Source organism: Syngnathoides biaculeatus, chromosome 10 (assembly GCF_019802595.1).
Source record: "Syngnathoides biaculeatus isolate LvHL_M chromosome 10, ASM1980259v1, whole genome shotgun sequence".
NCBI lineage: Eukaryota > Metazoa > Chordata > Actinopteri > Syngnathiformes > Syngnathidae > Syngnathoides > Syngnathoides biaculeatus.
In genome coordinates, this window is record NC_084649.1 from 7,489,074 (window position 1) to 7,506,364 (window position 17,291).

General features: G+C 40.9%; 1 protein-coding gene across 4 annotated transcripts in view; it reads left to right on the top strand.

Annotated features, from left to right (window-relative positions):
* The window catches only part of magi1b (membrane associated guanylate kinase, WW and PDZ domain containing 1b), a 158,066-nt gene that overhangs the window by 85,966 nt on the left and 54,809 nt on the right, over positions 1–17,291 (top strand). For all 4 annotated transcript variants that reach the window (XM_061831505.1, XM_061831506.1, XM_061831508.1 and 1 more), the window contains exons 3-4: positions 9,586–9,705; positions 16,979–17,218. In XM_061831505.1, coding sequence (XP_061687489.1) covers positions 9,586–9,705; positions 16,979–17,218 — 360 coding nt within the window. The remainder of the gene's footprint in view (positions 1–9,585; positions 9,706–16,978; positions 17,219–17,291) is intronic.

The window sequence follows — 17,291 nt, forward strand, 5'->3', positions numbered from 1 at the left end:
GGAACTAATTTTAGGAAGGTGTATATGTCAGGGTCCCTCACATGTTTTGAAATTAAAAAAAGAAGACAATCTTGGGACTGAGGCAGGCTTACAATTTTATTCAGGCTCGAATGAGGTTATGAGGCAAATGCTCTCAGCACTCAGCCATGAATCCAACATTGTCCTAGGCGTCATGGCCAACATTGCCCTTCAGGATAAGATTAAATGTAGGTCATAGCTAAATTGCAAGGCCATGCCTGAGGGCGTAGGGTGCCTTTCTGCTTTGGGGAGATTTACGTAATTTAGGGAAAACGTTTTTTTCAAAACAATTATATTCAGAACTAAAAATCATCTATCTTTAAACAAATGACAAAAAGAGCACTGAGTAAAAATAAAGTTGCCTGAGAATATTCTCATTAATCCAGGTCGAGGGAATTGAATTGATCGATTGCACCTGGACTGTTCTTTTAGTGTTACATGTTTCGCCTCTCATCCGAGCAAACATTATCAGTTCATGTACGTGGCTTAGTTAGGATGCACTAACCAGTGTTTGGATGGAAAATTCAACTATTTATGTATGCTCCAAGGCATGCCCCACGCCATATATGCTATCTTTCTTTTGGAAGGAAACAAAGGTGAGAGCCATTCAGCCATCTGGCTGAGGGGCCATGGTCAGTTGACTGGAATTGTTGGGTTGAGACACCCTCATTGATATTCCATTCATTTGTTAAGTGGTTGTGGATTTACCTCACAGTCAAGAAGGCCTTGCAATATCTTGGTGGGAGAATAATAGTTTCTTTGGAATGGACGAAAGGGACTGCATTGTAAAGGCCTATTTATACTCCTGCAGTCGACAATGCCCGTATTGCATCATGTGACCAATGCATTGCCCTGCTCGTCCCGTCTGCATCAGTTGATGCGCACGCGACAAAAAATATTGCTATGCATCCAATCCCGCGGAAATCATCTGTTGTGATTGCGCTGCTTTAGTCACATTCTGTCTCCGATAGTTGGTTCTGCCCAAGTATATGACATGCAAGTTGAGAACAAGGAACAGAACTGACGTACTCACTGATCCTCCAGGCTCCACATACCACCTATGTCATTGCCTTCTCAATTAATTTTGAAGCATAATTAAATGCATCATCTGGTCATCGAGGTCCATTTGTTCTAGAAGACACTGTTCCATGGTCGCCATTGTTGTTACTTTGTTCCTTGTTACGGAAAGCAAAGTGAAAATGACGACCAGAAATGACAAAAAAATGCAAGGAAACACCACCCTGTGGCGTTCTATATGATACCAGCCATTGTGACACCCCTGACATGGAGGAGAACTGCAGTACATTTTGAAAACTGCATGCAGAATAGCCACAGTGACGTCAGCACAGTCACTGTCTGCGCAGGTATAAAGAGACCGTAAATGGGGGAGTTCTTAAGTCCCCTTCTCTGTTAACTGATGGTTTTCCTTGCTTTCTTTATATGGTTTCAAAACCATTTGTTTTCCCTGTCCAGAATATATATATATATATATATATATATACCTCCCTGTGAGAGACGTCGTTACGGTCTCATGCAGCACTGCTCTGTTCAAGTGTACCCTGGGATTTGGCTAACTCTTTCACTCATGTTGCAGAGTCACAAGGCCACTCTTAGGTACTGTTTGATTTTACGTGAATTGCTACTTGGTACTACAGACCAAAAAGTGATGAAACTCACCACATCCTTACTTGTGAACAACTGAGGCTTTCAGGCAATGATCTGTTTGTACCCAATCATGAAACTCATCTGTTTCCAATTCACCTTTTCACCCGTGGAATATTCCAAACAGGTGTTTTTTGACCATTTTCAACTTCCCCAGTATTTTGTTTCCCCTTTTCCTGTTTTGTGTGTGTGTGTGTGTGTGTGTGGGGGGGGGGTATTGGTATTGCTGGCATCAAATTCAAAATGAGAGAATAATTACAGGAAGAAGAAAACAGACAATAATGGTCATCAGTTCGAACATTAACTATCTTTTCAATTGAATACAGGTTGAAAGTATTTTGGAAGTTATTGTATTTTCACTTTTACATTTTACACAATGCCTCAACTTGAAATAAGGGTTTGTGGTAGTTCAGGCATCCTGATAACACCAATACCGTCAGGTATTTGCCTTCACAATTGAAATAAATTTGACTTCTGTCACACGTACAGTAGAAGGGCATGTGCTCCCCTAAAATAGTCCATCGTTCGTTAAATATAGATGGGATGCTTGGATTTGTGTGCCAACGCACACAATTTGTTGAAGAATCAAAGCACTGAATGTCTCTATCCATGACTAAATGTTGTCGTTTTTGAGGTTTTAGGGAGAATTTTAATAACCACGACTTGAGTTAATGAAACACTCAGTTTAGTCTTAGAAATTCATAAGCTTCACAATCCCACACAGCACTCAAGCCTGACAGGCAAACCACAAATAGAATATACTGTACTCCCAAATAGAAGTATATTTGCTTTTGCTTTTTTTGTGTATTTTACTGCTTTGACCGCATATCAGTCAAACCATTCCTTTGAAATTATAGGTTGTAAATAAAACTATATTTTGTGTATTCATACCACAAGACTCTGGTTATTGCCGTCCTTTTTTAGATGACTTTTCTCGTAAGAAGTATCTTGAAACTATACAGCAATGGCTCACATTACAATGTTTACCTGTTTACTCGAACGAAGAACTTCCTCGAACATGTGGTTGTGCCCAACGGCAGCAGCAAACTAACGTGTGTCTTAACTTTAAAAGAAATGACCAGTTGTCTCAGTGCAATGGAGGGTTTCATGACGTGTAGAAGTCTGTCGTTCTCTGTCCTGTTCTAAGCCTCTGGCTACACTCAGCGGAACTTCAGTGAAGTCGATTGGGTGAGTGTAAAACAATACTTGTGTGCCAAAATTGAGGCAGCTAACAAGTTAAACGGTGGGCTGTGGTCTTGTACTGATTGTTTTTAGTGTTTATTTTAGTCTTCAAACCAAACAGATTGAGTGAAAAAATTCGCAGACATCTCACAAACACTAACCTTGTGTCTCATCACTTGGTAGGTAAAGAAATAAATTTACAAAGCATTTGGGTCCATTCATTATTCTTTTTCTTGGCGTCTCGTTTTACTTTCATCTTCCCCAGTGTTACCTTTTGTCCCAAAATTCTGAGTTTTGGTGTATACCCTTCCAAATCAAAGGCTACATGCTTGAAGCAGGAAGTCAAGTTAAAATTTGCACATATAACCGATTTGACATTATGAAACGGTCACATGTAATTTTAACAATACTGGAGTTTACTTTTAACTGAAACATTAATTAATGAAGTCCGTTGGGTTAGTTACACACACATGGCCTTTTAGTTCATTGGTTTTATATTGAAACTGGTTATAAAGAACCTTGAGTCAAATGTTCATTTTAGTTTTTGATGCAGGCTGCTAACAAAATGGGTGCTCCTAATTTGGACATTCTTTATTTAAACCATGCATTTTTTTTCACCATGCCCCCAAAAAGAATGAAAATTGAGAATCATTTGGCACCGGAATCAAAATGAGCAACCGGAATCAAGTCCGTAAGGGCACAATCTCTAACGATGCCCAACCTACTCATCATGGCCCTTAAGGTTTGCCTTTTACTGTCATTATTGGTATTAAACTTTCAAAATATGAACAGCAGTTGAACAAAATGTAATTTATTTCGATTTTTTATTTTTTATGGCTAGAACCCTGCAATGCCATTAAGTGGAAAAGTTGAAATCAAGGCCAATCTGTAACTAGTGAATACTTTTAAATTACCCACTGATATCATTACTGTTGAAAGTACAAATATGCTGTGCGTGCATCATACTATTTATGTATATTTGAATGTAGCCTCATTTCACTGTTCCTGAACCCCCATCATCGTGTCGGACTAAAGGCATGCCCTCCACTGGCGTTGAACCGACTGACTGGTCACATGAGCCACGTGTGCCTGTGTGTGTGTGTGTCCATGCAAATTGACCTCTCCGGTCACATATTCTGCCTCTAGAGTCTCTGATAGGCTGTTCCTGTTGCACGGTACTGCATTGTACAGTAATAATGAAAATTAAATTAGATGCATTACATGGAGCCAGGCAGCACAGTGGATGACTGGTTAGAGCATCTGTCTCTCAGATTTGAGGACCAGGGTTCAGAGCCTGGCCCTGACTGTGTGGAGTTTGCATGTTCTTGTTCCTGTGTGGGTTTTGTCTGGGCAATCCGGTTTCCTCCCACATCCCCAAAACATGCATTTATTGGAGACTCTAAATTGCCTGTGGGAGTGATTGCGAATGTGAATGGTTGTTTGTTTTGATGTGTCCTGTGATTGGCTGGTAACCAGTTCAGGGTGTACCAAGCCTCCTGCCTGAAGATAGCTGTGATAGGCTCCAGCATTCCTGAGACCCTTGTGAGGATAAATGGCGCAGGTAATGCATGGACGGATGGATAGCTGGAGAGAGGGATGATTTTACAAATGATAATTAATTAATGCTCTACGTAGGGTCATACAGACAGTTTCATGATGTTTTTTTTTTCTTTTTGTTTGAAAACTTTCCACAAACGTAACATGCTGTAGATAGAGTAGATGCTTCCAACCTACCAGATGGAGGATGTATGGGATAATGGGAGAAGTAATTTAAGAAGTTACAGTCGGCGTCACGTCTCAGTGACCTCGCATACTTAAATTTTGGAGTATGTGCAAACTGGTATCGGTCAGTTCCTAGAAAAGCTATTCAGACTAGATGGGAGGCTCAAGGGAGGCCTTGTCTTAGATGCTGCTAGTGGTCTTCTTTTTGGTGGTTAGGGGCCAGTTTCAGATCCTCCCCGATTATGCTTGGAGCAGCATATTTCTATTTTGTTTTGAATAGGTATTTCCCAGTCAGCAACTCAATTTCCTGTCAAGCCTCACTTCCCTTTGTCTCATTTGTCATTTCTGGATCATGGGTTTCCTTTTGGGCATCAAGCCTTTGAGTTATGCTTCTAAATCTTTATTTCTATGCATGGAATCTCAAAGGTAGTAGTGAAGCCATATGAGAACATGGAATAGTATGCATGTTCTCCCTTTGTACGGCTTTTTCCCTTGGTACAAGGTAAGGTACAGTAGAATAGGTTAATTAAACAGTGATGAAAGTCCTCCGGATTTTCCCGGAATTCCGGATTTTTAAATTTTCATGAAAATTGCTCCGGGAAATTGAGGAAAAATAACTTAAAATTAATCCGGATATTAGTTGACAATATTCAACAAACATGCGTTTGAGTTCGTTGTTTTGCTTTCACAAGCGTAGCCATGTTGAGGCACCAACACTAGTAACAGTAACGCCACTCCCCTCAAGACGTCGCCTATTTTGTGTGGTCTTAACATTAATTTACGTGTTTATTTCATAAACGTTGTTCACTAAACGAGCCTGCTCCAAAACAACCGGTATTCACTCGGAAACAGGAAATGCAAGTTAACCGTCCTGAGCATGTATAGAGCATGTACGAAAGCGCATGTTCAGAACTGCTTCACGTAGCGAGCGCATTTACGTCGAAAGTCATCAACATCGTGAGCCATGTCAAAGGAAATTCAGTTACACCAGGGGTGCTCATTGCGTCGATCGCGAGGCAACGTGACGGCGTAAAAAACAAAACAAAAAAAACGTTACACTATCATCCACCTCGTCACTTGATTCAGGTGTGGGCAATACATCGAGCGCATGCACATAAAGGCGCATTCGAGCAAGCCGGCCTCCTATTTACGGCAGTCCCGTGGTGCGTGCCCCTCCAACAATATGTCACAATTGTTCCAATGTATCCCTAGCTTGTTGCCACGAACGCTGATTATGTTGAACTAAACTTTCAGCATTTTCAAAACATTGCAAGTATAGACCGTTCGTGTTTATTCCTTGACAGGCCAGTACATTTAACTTTTCTTCAGATAGTTAGTCAGATCAAGAATTTTTATTGATGAAAAATTTTAAATAGTGTTTTATATCATGTTCTACTAATATCAGTTGAATTTGGAAATGATCATTTCCGAGTTTTAAATTTTAGTTTTCTATTTTATATATTTGTATTTGTTTATTTTACCTTTAATTTACAGTTATGTTGTATTAATCCAGTAAGTTATTTTAAGGCCATCCCTAATGATAACCGCCTTAATTAATTTGTCTTGAGATAAGATGGCATATTTTAAGCATATTTTAATGACAAATGGGATTTTGTGCTATCCAGTGATAGAGGGATGGGGGGCGCAAAAAAATGTGGGCTTGGCCCTTGGGGAACTTCTGGCCAAATTTTTTTTTGGTCAGTACTTAGAAATTTTACTTTAAATTTTTGTCTGAATTTTGTTCACAGATATCGCCAGAATGCACCACAGCCATCCATTTTTTCAAAATTTTCCCGGGGGGGGCATGTGCTCGCATTTGTATTTTCAGAAATTTTTACAAAAGTCCACTTTCATCTCTAATTAAAGACTTGAATTCCCCCATGGGGCAAATGGTTTGTTTTAAAACTGTGGCACCTGTGATAAATGGAGAAAGGCATGGTCTACACAGCCTCTTCACTTAAAGTCAGGTGAAGTAGACTACATCTTCCCTGTTTTGCTGAACAGAAGAAGCAGGAATGAAACAGTGTGAATGTTTATTATTGTAGGCTTTTTGTTTGCAGTGGTCTACAACTGCAATGCATCATAATCAGGCTTGAGCATTTCACGGAAACGATCGTTCTGTTACCGTGTCGTTACCCAGCCTGAGAAAACACGGAACAGAAAGTCTGTTTCCCAGATCTCTGGGCTTACTCTTCTGTGCTACGCATGCGCAAGGTCGAGTTATTCATATCCGGGTCACTCAAACGCTAACCAAACATGTCGGTTGCTATGCATAAAAGACAAAATGCTCATGCCTGCTAAGGCTTTATTTTGAAGTACATGTAAAAACCGGTTCCCATGAGCATTATCAATGGGAAAAATCTACAGAACCGAAAGATCGGTTACCATATTTGCCGAAATCCTCATGCCTGATAATGACTGGTCATATTTTGTTCATGTTGAGTGTATTTTCATTAATCAGTGGTGGTTCAGAACTTCGTGTGCCACAGCATGACCTCTGATATCTCACTACTGGATTCTCTGCTCCACGTCTTGAAATGAAAATATTCTCAATGGCACCCACCCATGTTAGATATGATGTTAGTTACAAATCCACAAGCAAGTCAGTTGTAAAAGAACACCCTTCCACCTGATTGATCAATAATGTGAAAAAAAAAAGGAATTTTTGCAGGGTGTAAATCGAAGCAGCAAAATCAAACTGTACAAAAGCAAACATTTCAGATTTGTTTACTATATACCATACTTTAAATGAGGCAGTTGGTTGTAGACCCCCTGATTGGGACGGTCTTGTCATCTGGTAAAAGAGGACATTTATTGCATTTTGCTTTACACTATTTTACATCACCACCATGAACAGGAACCCTGTGTCATGCAGTGTTCATTTAATTCATTTATTCATTACCAGCAAATGGCTCTAATAATGCTTCGGCTACAATGTACTGTACTTCATTTGTGAGTTTGAGTCCCACATATACAGACCGTCATGACCTCCATGCCTGACCAACAGGCGCAACTTTCTGCTACGTCTTTCCATTGTTACAGGGATTGCATAGAAGTGAGGTGTAATTCACTTTTTCTCTAGACTACAATTGCAATGAAAAAAAGGCTTTTGCCTCTCAAATTCTTTGCTTTGCTGAAATGTACCTTTTCTGAAGATTTTTCTTTCCCGGGCACATAAAGGCCCATCTCAGCAGGAGTCTCTCTATGCATTGCTCTCACGACTCCCAACCTATCTTTCCGCCACCACCCCCATTTAACAGCTTGGTCAAAGGCGCTTTTGTGGAGGGTATTGAATGAATTAAGTCTATAGAGATGACAGTGTCTAACATCCTGGGTTTAAGCCAAGGTTCTACTTTTTTAAAATCCCATTTTAACGTTGGTCACAATTCCACTTCCTGTTTAGTTTTCTTGAATCTGTAGTGTGTGGCATTGAAATAGTATATATTTTTGTCGGCTCAAATCTCCTAGGGGATCATACCGTAACATACAAATGATGTCAAAACTAAAATTAATTTTGTGTAAATGATAGTAACCATTGCAAATTTTCTTAGCTATCCCTCTGTGTGTATTCACCCTTTTCCATAGAACTTGCTTCACAGTCGCCTTGAGCAAATACTGTACACAATATAACAAGGAATCTAAATGAGGCAAAGGTGTGAGGGAATTGCTGCATGTGAAAAATTCAGAAATCTCCCTGCATGCTTCAGCCTAATGTAGAGTTTGCGTCCACACATCTGTGATTAATCACTTGTGTCATGAACATGGTTGCATTGGGAGGCTTTCTCAGAGTCCCCACACACATTTTAACCAGTTTATTACTAACACAGTTGTAACAGAGTGATTGTGAGATTAGACTGCTTATTTAGAGGTTGGAGCAGTGTTATTTGCATTACTATTTATATTGATTAACCATTGACAGGCATGAAATTAAAAGGACAATTCAGCTTTGCAAAGCAAATTTGCGAAAATGCTACTGCTACAATTAAAGAGGCCAATAGAAAGATGGATGAAGATATTACCACTAGTTTGGTTTGCCTTGATTTCTGAGGTGACAGAGCTGTAAGTGGGTTTACTATTGACACCACACTGGCCAGCAGTTGTCAAAAGCAAATGCCAGGTCTCACTATTTACTTGCCAAACTATATACTCACCACACCACATATGGCAAATCTAACACCTTCATTAGAGGGCTACATTGATGCTTCACATTCTGAGTCAGTGCAAAGGAAGAATGTAAACACACATTGTGCTACATTCATATACTGTACTGTAATACAGTAATTCCCAATCATGATGTGGTGGCTCCCTAGTGTGCCGTGAAACATCATTAAGACTGCTGCGAGAGGTTATACAATATAACCTAATCCGTCTGAAAATGATTTATTAATTACTGATTTTTTTCCCCTCTATCCATGCCAAATATGTACAGTAGTGATTAGTGGAACGGCTAAATGCTCTTCCATTAGATAGCAAAAGGTACATAAAAAAAATTGCTTCCACTGTTGCCATTCTTACAACAGAATGTCATAGCTTCCTGCTAAGTATATCATTTTTTACTTGGACTTCATTATGTGAACGTCAATTTGTGAGAAGTAGTCTTACTTTCATAAATATTTTTGTTTGGTGGTCTTCTGTGAGATTTTTCTAATGTAAAATGGGTGTCTTGGCTCAGTAAGAGTTTGGAAACACTACTATAAGACACCTCAAACATGCTCCCTTAGAAGGGACTTTATCTGGTCACGGCTATACTACACTGTACTTCCACTACCAAAATGTGACATTATTTTGAAATAAACAAGAGTGTAAAAGAATCTTGAGAAACAATGAATTATCTCTCCCTTTATCTTCTTTGTAACGTGAGGATAGAATTGACTACAATATACTGTATGTCAATGGTTTATTTGTTTTAGCTTTGAGGTGACATCGAGGGTTTAACTTTAATTTTGTAAAAGTTTTCGCCCCCGCATTTACTTACTTCCACTTTCTTCTTTGAATGCCCAGGTACAACCCGACCCCCTCGTGAAGGAGAAGTTCCTGGTGTGGACTACAATTTCCTTTCAGTTCAGGACTTTCTGGAATTAGAGAAGAGTGGAACTCTTTTAGAAATAGGAACATATGAAGGTAAATTTTTATAACATCATCGGAATTGGGAAACTTTTCTTTCTTTAACCTTTTCTTGACCAATATTTCTATCAAGCAGTTCGGTTCAGTTACACTTTGACGTTTGCAGTGGTTAGCATTAGGCTTTACACAAAGTATTTTTGGGGCCGATCAGCGAGTTTGAAAAAATTATAACTGATCACCAATCCGATCACACAATGGAGCAATGAGTTTATATGATAGATATGTATGTGTACTTAATTGCTCAAAAATATATGTTTAAAATAAGTAAATAAGTAAAGTTATATTTTTTCCATTTAAAAATAGCCTTGGAAACACTCACATTGTATATTGTACCGTTAAATGCCGTTTCAAACGAGTTAGCTGAACTGCCACACGCATATTTATCGCCACGAGGTCTGCCAACTTAAGGCTGAAAGAGTAAACTAGTGGAGTAGAGCAAGGAAGGAGGATTTCCTGTCACTCTTCCACTATGTTCCACATGGGAACTTGGTGTGCCTTGGTACTGTACTGAAAAAAATCAGAATAGGAATACGTGTACGCGTGCGCATCTTCGTGTGTGTGTGTGTGTGTGTGTGTGTGTGTGTGTGTGTGTGTGGTGTGTGTGTGTGTGTGTGTGTGTGTGTGTGTGTGTGTGTGTGTGTGTATTACTAGCTGTCCACTACCCATCCAAAATGACTGTGACCCACTAGTTGAGAATCGCTTATCTAAAGGTCATCGCCCTAATTTGATAAAACTATCAAATAGCGCTTGTTGGTGATGTTATTGTCCTGTATCTCCATCAGTGTGAAAACAATTTCAACATGCATAACTACAGAGCTGCAAGCACCATTTTAGACAGGTCCAAGCTGAAAAAAAGTGCCCCCCAAAAAAAAAAAATAAAAGTGCAGCCACATCAAACAGTCACACATTTTCCCTTTTTTCCCCACTGCTCAGAAACTACTATGGAAATGTTAGCTGCCAGCTAGAGACACATGAGTTGTGGCTGGCTAACTATGGCTCCCTTAAGTCACTAATCCTCGTCTCTATGGTGGCCAAAAAGATACACTTCTCAAAAGCATCCTGATCACTAAATAACAAAAGGATGAGGGAAAGACAAGGAGGAGCTGCATTTGACATTCTGACCAAAACGGGACAATGAAAAGATTGGGATTATTATTATTTTTTTAATTTAGTTATGTTTTGGGTTATTTTTTGGACTAGAATGAAAAATGGAAAGGGTGTATGTCCTGATGACATTCCTGTGGAGGTATGGAAGCAATTTGGAGAGGTGGCTGTGGAGTTTTTGACCAACTTATTCAACAGAATACTAGCAGGCGAGAAGATGCCTGAAGAATGGAGGAAAAGTGTGCTATTTCCCATTTTTAAGAACAAAGGCGATGTGCAGAGCTGTGGAAACTATAGAGGAATAAAGTTGATGAGCCACACAATGGAAATGGGAAAAAGTAGTGGAGGCTAGACTCAGGACAGAAGTAAATATCTGCGAGCAACAGTATGGTTTCATGCCTAGAAAAAGTACCACAAATGCATTATTTGCTTTTGGGATGCCAGTGGAAAAATACAGAGAAGGTCGGAAGGAGCTACATTGTGTCTTTGTGAATCTAGAGAAAGCCTATGACAGAATACTAAGAGATGAACTATGGTACCGCATGGATAAGTCTGGTGTGACGAACAAATATGTCAGAATAGTACAGGACATGTATGAGGGCAGCAGAACAGTGGTGAGGTGTGACAGAAGAATTTAAGGTAAAGGTAGGACTGCATCAGGGATCAGGTCTGAGCCCTTTGTTTGCTGTGGTAATGGATAGGCTGACAGATGAGGTTAGACTGGAATCCCCTTGGACCATGATGTTTGCAAATAACATTGTGATATCCAGTGAAAGCAGGGATCAGATGGAGGAACAGTTAGAAAGATGAAGGCATGCACTGGAAAGGAGAGGATTGAAGGTTAGCCGAAGTAAAACAGATTATATGTGCGTGAATGAGAGAGGTGGAGGGGGAAGAATGAGGCTCCAGGGAGAAGAGTTAGTGAGGGGGGATGACTTAAAATACTTGGGCTCAACAATCCAGAGCAATGGTGAGGCTGGAACAGCTGGCGGAAGGTGTCTGGCATGTTATATGACAGAAAACTCTCTGCTAGAATGAAGGGCAAAATTTATAAAACAGTGGTGGCCATGATGTACGGATTAGAGGCTGTGGCGCTGAAGACATAACAGGAAGCAGAACTGGAGGTGGCAGAAATTAAGATATTGAGGTTCTCGCTAGGAGAGAGCAGGTTGGACAGGATTAGAAATGACCTCATTAGAGGGACAGCCAAAATTAGATGTTTTGGCGACAAGGTTCAAGAGAGCAGATTTCGATTGTTTGGACATGTCCAGAGGCGAGAGAGTGAGTATATTTGTAGAAGGGTGCTGAGGATGGAGCTGCTAGGCAGAAGAGTGAGAGGAAGACCAAAGAGAAGGTGGATAGATGTTGTGAGGGAAGACATGAGGGGAGTTGGTGTTAGAGACGAAGATGCAGGAGATAGGTTTAGATGAAAAAAGATGACACGTGGTGGCGACACCTAACAGGACAAGCCGAAAGGAAAAGAAGATTATTTTTATTACTCTTTGGCACGTGAATACACTGTGGCTTTGTTCTCCCACCCTCAGTGCTTAGTTTTGTTTATTTTGTATGTTCTGTTCATTCGATCTGCTTCATGTCAAGCTAAATTCACCTACAGCCGACAGGACCATCATAAAATCGGAGTTTCATGCAAGTTGAGTATTTCACCCGAGTCATCTCGTTCATAAAACATCTTGGAGTTCATAACAAGGCTCTCAGTAGATTACATTCACTACGAGGAGGAAGCGGAGGGGGCGCAAGCAGAAGCGAAGATGCCGAGTCGGAGGGCTAGGTAAGCTACGTAAGCAGCCCTAAAACTAGCCACTTTTCAGCCTTGCAATATCAGATCCCTTGCCAACCAGATGGATGAGTTGAGATTCCAGGCAGCCTCAGACATATTCCAGGTGGCATCAGACTTCTTCACCAGAGACTGCCGTGTCCATTTCATCACAGAAACCTGATTACGTTCATCCATTCTGGACTTGGCTATCGAACAAGCATGCTTCATAGCACGTTGCTTCGACAGGACCATTGACTCCGATAAAACCAAAGCAGGAGGCTTGTGTAATTATATCAACATCAACTGGTGTAGAAACAGAGACTCTAGCCATCCAATGTTCCCCAGAGCTGATATATCTTACTGTGAAATGCCGACTGTTCTACCTCCCTTGGGACTTTACTTGTGTCATGCTAACTGTTTACATTCCAATGGATGCTAAAGCTAGCTTGGCTCTCGGACTATTCCATAATTTTAGCCTGCAGAAAAAACATCCAGACGTGTTGCACAACTTTGCTAGGGATTTCAATCATGTAGAGTTAAAATCAGTGCTTCCTAAACTCCACCATCGTGTAAAGTGTGTGACTAAAGGAGCCAACACTTGACAAGGTTTACAGTATCATCAAGCTGGACTACAGGCCAAGACCTGCATCACACTTAGACACTTCAGACCATATCATCCAAAAGTTAATTTCTGCATATACAACCTCACGAAAATCCTCCCCCACCACCACTAAAACCATCAGGACATGGCCTGATTGTGCTTCCCTGTAGTTTCAGGACTGTTTCAACAGCATTGCTTGGGACATCTTTGAGGATGAGGACCTCGATGTATTTACAGACACTGTACTGTGTTATATCAAGAACTGCATGGTCACAATGGAAAAATATATCCGGGTGTACCCCAACCAGAAATTCTGAGTGACCAGAGATCTTAAGCAGCTGCTGAAGGACAGAAACAGTGCCTTCAGAACTGGCAACAGGCCTTGCTACAGCATAGCCAGCGCTAGCCTGAAGAAAGGCATCAGAAAAGCTAAGGCGGAACTTAGGAAGGATCGATGACCACTTGGATAGGAACTACAGCAGGCAAGCATGGGTGGCAGTCCAACACCTCACCAGCTACAAACCAGGCACCAGAGCCACTGAGGATGACACTGAGCCGACAAAGAAACATAACCACTTCTTTGCTCTCTTACAGTGAACCTCCAAAATCAGCTACATTGCACCGGTGACCGCAAGGAGTTCCGTCCTCACAGTGGGGGTGCATGAGGTCAGGCGTACACATTAAAGCGTGGGGGGGGGGGTCAACCCACAAAAAGCAACAGGCCCCGGCGGAATCCCAGGGCGGGCATTGAAAGACTGCAGACCAGCTTGCTCGAATCTTAACCAGGATTTTCAACCTGTCACTGACAGTCTGCAGTCCCATATTGCCTGAAGACCTCCTCTATCACCCCATTACCCAAGAAACCAACCACAACCAGCCTTTATGATGACTGGCAGGTAGCACTCATGCTTGTGGTGATGAAGTGTATTGAAAAACTGATAAGGAGTTATATCATGACCTTCATAACCCTCAGCTCAGATCTAAACCAGTTTGCCTACAAGGCAAACAGATCAACACAGGATGCCATCAATACAGAACTGTATACAGGGTTGTCTCACTCATGTGAAATATACCAACGCAACAAACTCCAGTATTGAATAAATCTATCCTGCAGTAACTCATATTGTACAATATTCAATTCATGTGCCCTTAAAGTACTGTATCTGCGCTATCTGTGTTTCTGTAATGTGCCCATTTATTTTTTTATTTAATTTTAATTGTTGCTCTTAATCTTATTTTTCTTATTTCTTATTCTTTTCATCTTTATTATTACAGTTTAATATATTTTTTTATATTTCTTTACATTAAAGGGCCTGCACATTATGTTTCATTGCACTTGTTATGATGACTTCTTCTTTTCCTTTCGGCTTGTCCCGTTAGGGGTCGCCACAGCGTGTCATCTCAGATGAACGCATATTTGTTTGGCACAGTTTTACGCCGGATGCCCTTCTCTGCATTTTAGCTGGGGAGAGAAGTTTACAGCACCTGGGATTCCCAGGCGGTCTTCACTTGTTATGATCACACAAGATTTAAATCTGAATCTGAGAAGCCATGGTATCCACTAAACTAACATGTAATGTAGAAAAGGGAAAAACGAGAATAAGGGGTTAGGTGGTAGAGTACACTCATTAGAAGTCTTAACCACATCACGGCGGAGAGTAACCAGCTGAGAACAGCATATTAGCGAGTGAATTAAGAGAAAATGCATAGAGGAAATAATACAAGTTTCACAGTAGGCACACACGAAAGGGTCCATGACTGAGGAGTAGAAGTCTTCAAGTTCAAATGTAAAAGTTAAATACACTATATTTCCTCACCTGCCTTGGCTGACATGAATTTAAGTGACATCCCATTCCTAATTCATAGTCTTTAGTATGACGTAGCTCCACTCTTTGCAGTTATAATGCTTTCAAATCATCTGGAAAGCCTGTTCACAAGGTTTAGGAATGTTTGTATTGGAATGTTTCACCATTCTTCTCGAAGCACATTTGTGAGGTCACACTGATGTTGGATGAGAAGGCCTGGCTGCCTGGCTCTCAGACTCTGCTCTAATTCATCTCATCGCATGGACGTCAGGAATTCGTGTAGGCTAATCAAGTTCATCCACACCAGACTGTAATCCATGTCTTTTCGAACGTTGCTCCATGTTGAATGTTGTAAGAGAAAACTGTACCCATAAAGTTGACAGCATGGAATTGTCAAAAATCTCATGATATTCTGAAGCAGAGTTACCTTTACCATAATCACCCCTCCAAACTTTACACTTGGCATAATTCATTCAGACAAGTACCGCTCTCCAAGCAATTGTCATACCCAGACTCATCCATCACATTGACAAATGAAGAAGTGTGATTCAGGAGTACAGGGGACACTTGTCATCTGCTCTAGAGTTGGTGCTGATGTGCTTTATACCACTGCATCCAACTCTTTGCATTGCACTTGGTGATGTTAGTGTATGGCTCAGATGCAGTCGCTCGGCCATAGAACCCCATTCCATGAATATCTCTACATACTGTTCTTGAGCTAATCTGAAGGTCCCATGTAGTTTGGAGGTCTGTAGTGGTTGACTCGGGGGAAAGGATTTCTTTTTTCCTTTCTTTTTCTTTCTTTCTTGCTTTCTTTCTTTTGTTTTTCTTTTTCTTTCTTTCTTTCTTTCTTTCTTTCTTTCTTTCTTTCTGAAATTTGAATTCACTGAAGCTCCACACGGTGTAAACTGAAGGTCTCATTGTATCCCTGGCATACCGTATATGCAACCGCCTTTTCAATCGATTTTTCAGCATAATTAAACGTATCATCTGGTCATCTAAGTCCATTTATTCTAGCAGACACTGTTCCATGGTCACCATTGTTGTTGCTCTGTTCCTTCTTCCAGAAGGGAAAGCAAAAATGTTTACCGGAAATAGACAAAAAAGGCAGAGGAAACTCCACCACGTGGCATCCTAGCCAATCCCAGCCGTAGTGACACCCACAATTTGGAGGAGAACTGCAAGACATTTTAAAAACTGCGCGTGGGTTGCGCTCGAGTATAAAGGCAAACTGTGGGATAGCCGCAGTGACGTCAGCGCGGTCGCTGCCCATGCAAGTATAAAGAAGCCTTGAGGCTCAGACAGGGAGGGAGCATGTCAGACTTCTACACATTGTGAAAGCCTCCTTTCCACAAAATAATCTTATTCCAAGTGTAGCACTGAGGCGACTGGTAATTAATTTTAAAAAAGTTAAGACACTTGTTTTGCTGTTGCCTTTGAGCAGAAGTGTGTTTTTGTGCATGTTCCTCGATGCTGGTTTTTACCACTTCTTCTTCGGAGTCGGCGGACTGTAGGTATCTAAACAGGTAGCTGAAATTTATACAGTTGAACAATGCCCGGAGAACCAGAATGTTAGTCCCCGTTCCAACCGAATCTTGATGTCCAACCGTAATTTCTGTTGTGTACAGCTCTCTTGGAAGTCACGCCAAAGCATCTCACTCAATTTGCGGTCAGGACTATACAAGTATGTATATATAAACTTGTATAAACCCTGGAAAAGTTTACAAATGTATCTCTGAAAGTCTTGTTCTTTAGTCCAGAGTTAAACAGTTTCTGTAATTGGAGAAAGTTTAGCACTGTTGCCTCTTTTCCAACGAGTGGCCGTCCTAAAGATTACTGCAAGACTACAGAGTATCATGCTCAAATATGTACAAAAAAACAACCCTAAAGATTTACAGAAATCAGTGGGCACATGCCATCGTCTCTGTTTACAAATCAACCATACTTGAAACATTATACAAGAATGAAGTGTTTGTTTTCCAGGAAACTATTATGGGACACCCAAACCGCCGGTGCAACCCCCTGGTGGCAAAGTGATTACCAATAGCAGCGGCGGTGATGCCCCACGACCAGACGGGCTTAGTGGTAGCCTGTCAGGCTCACAAGACTCCACGCCCCGACGCACCAAGTCCTACAATGACATGCACAATGCTGGAATAGTGCCTGGAGAACTGCCACAGGAGGACGACGAGGACCTCCCTGACATGAACAGTAGCTATACAGGTATGTATGGCAGGACTATCAAATCTAATCATTAGTTGTCTGTGCTTAGCCTTAGATGTTGTACATAAAGAGG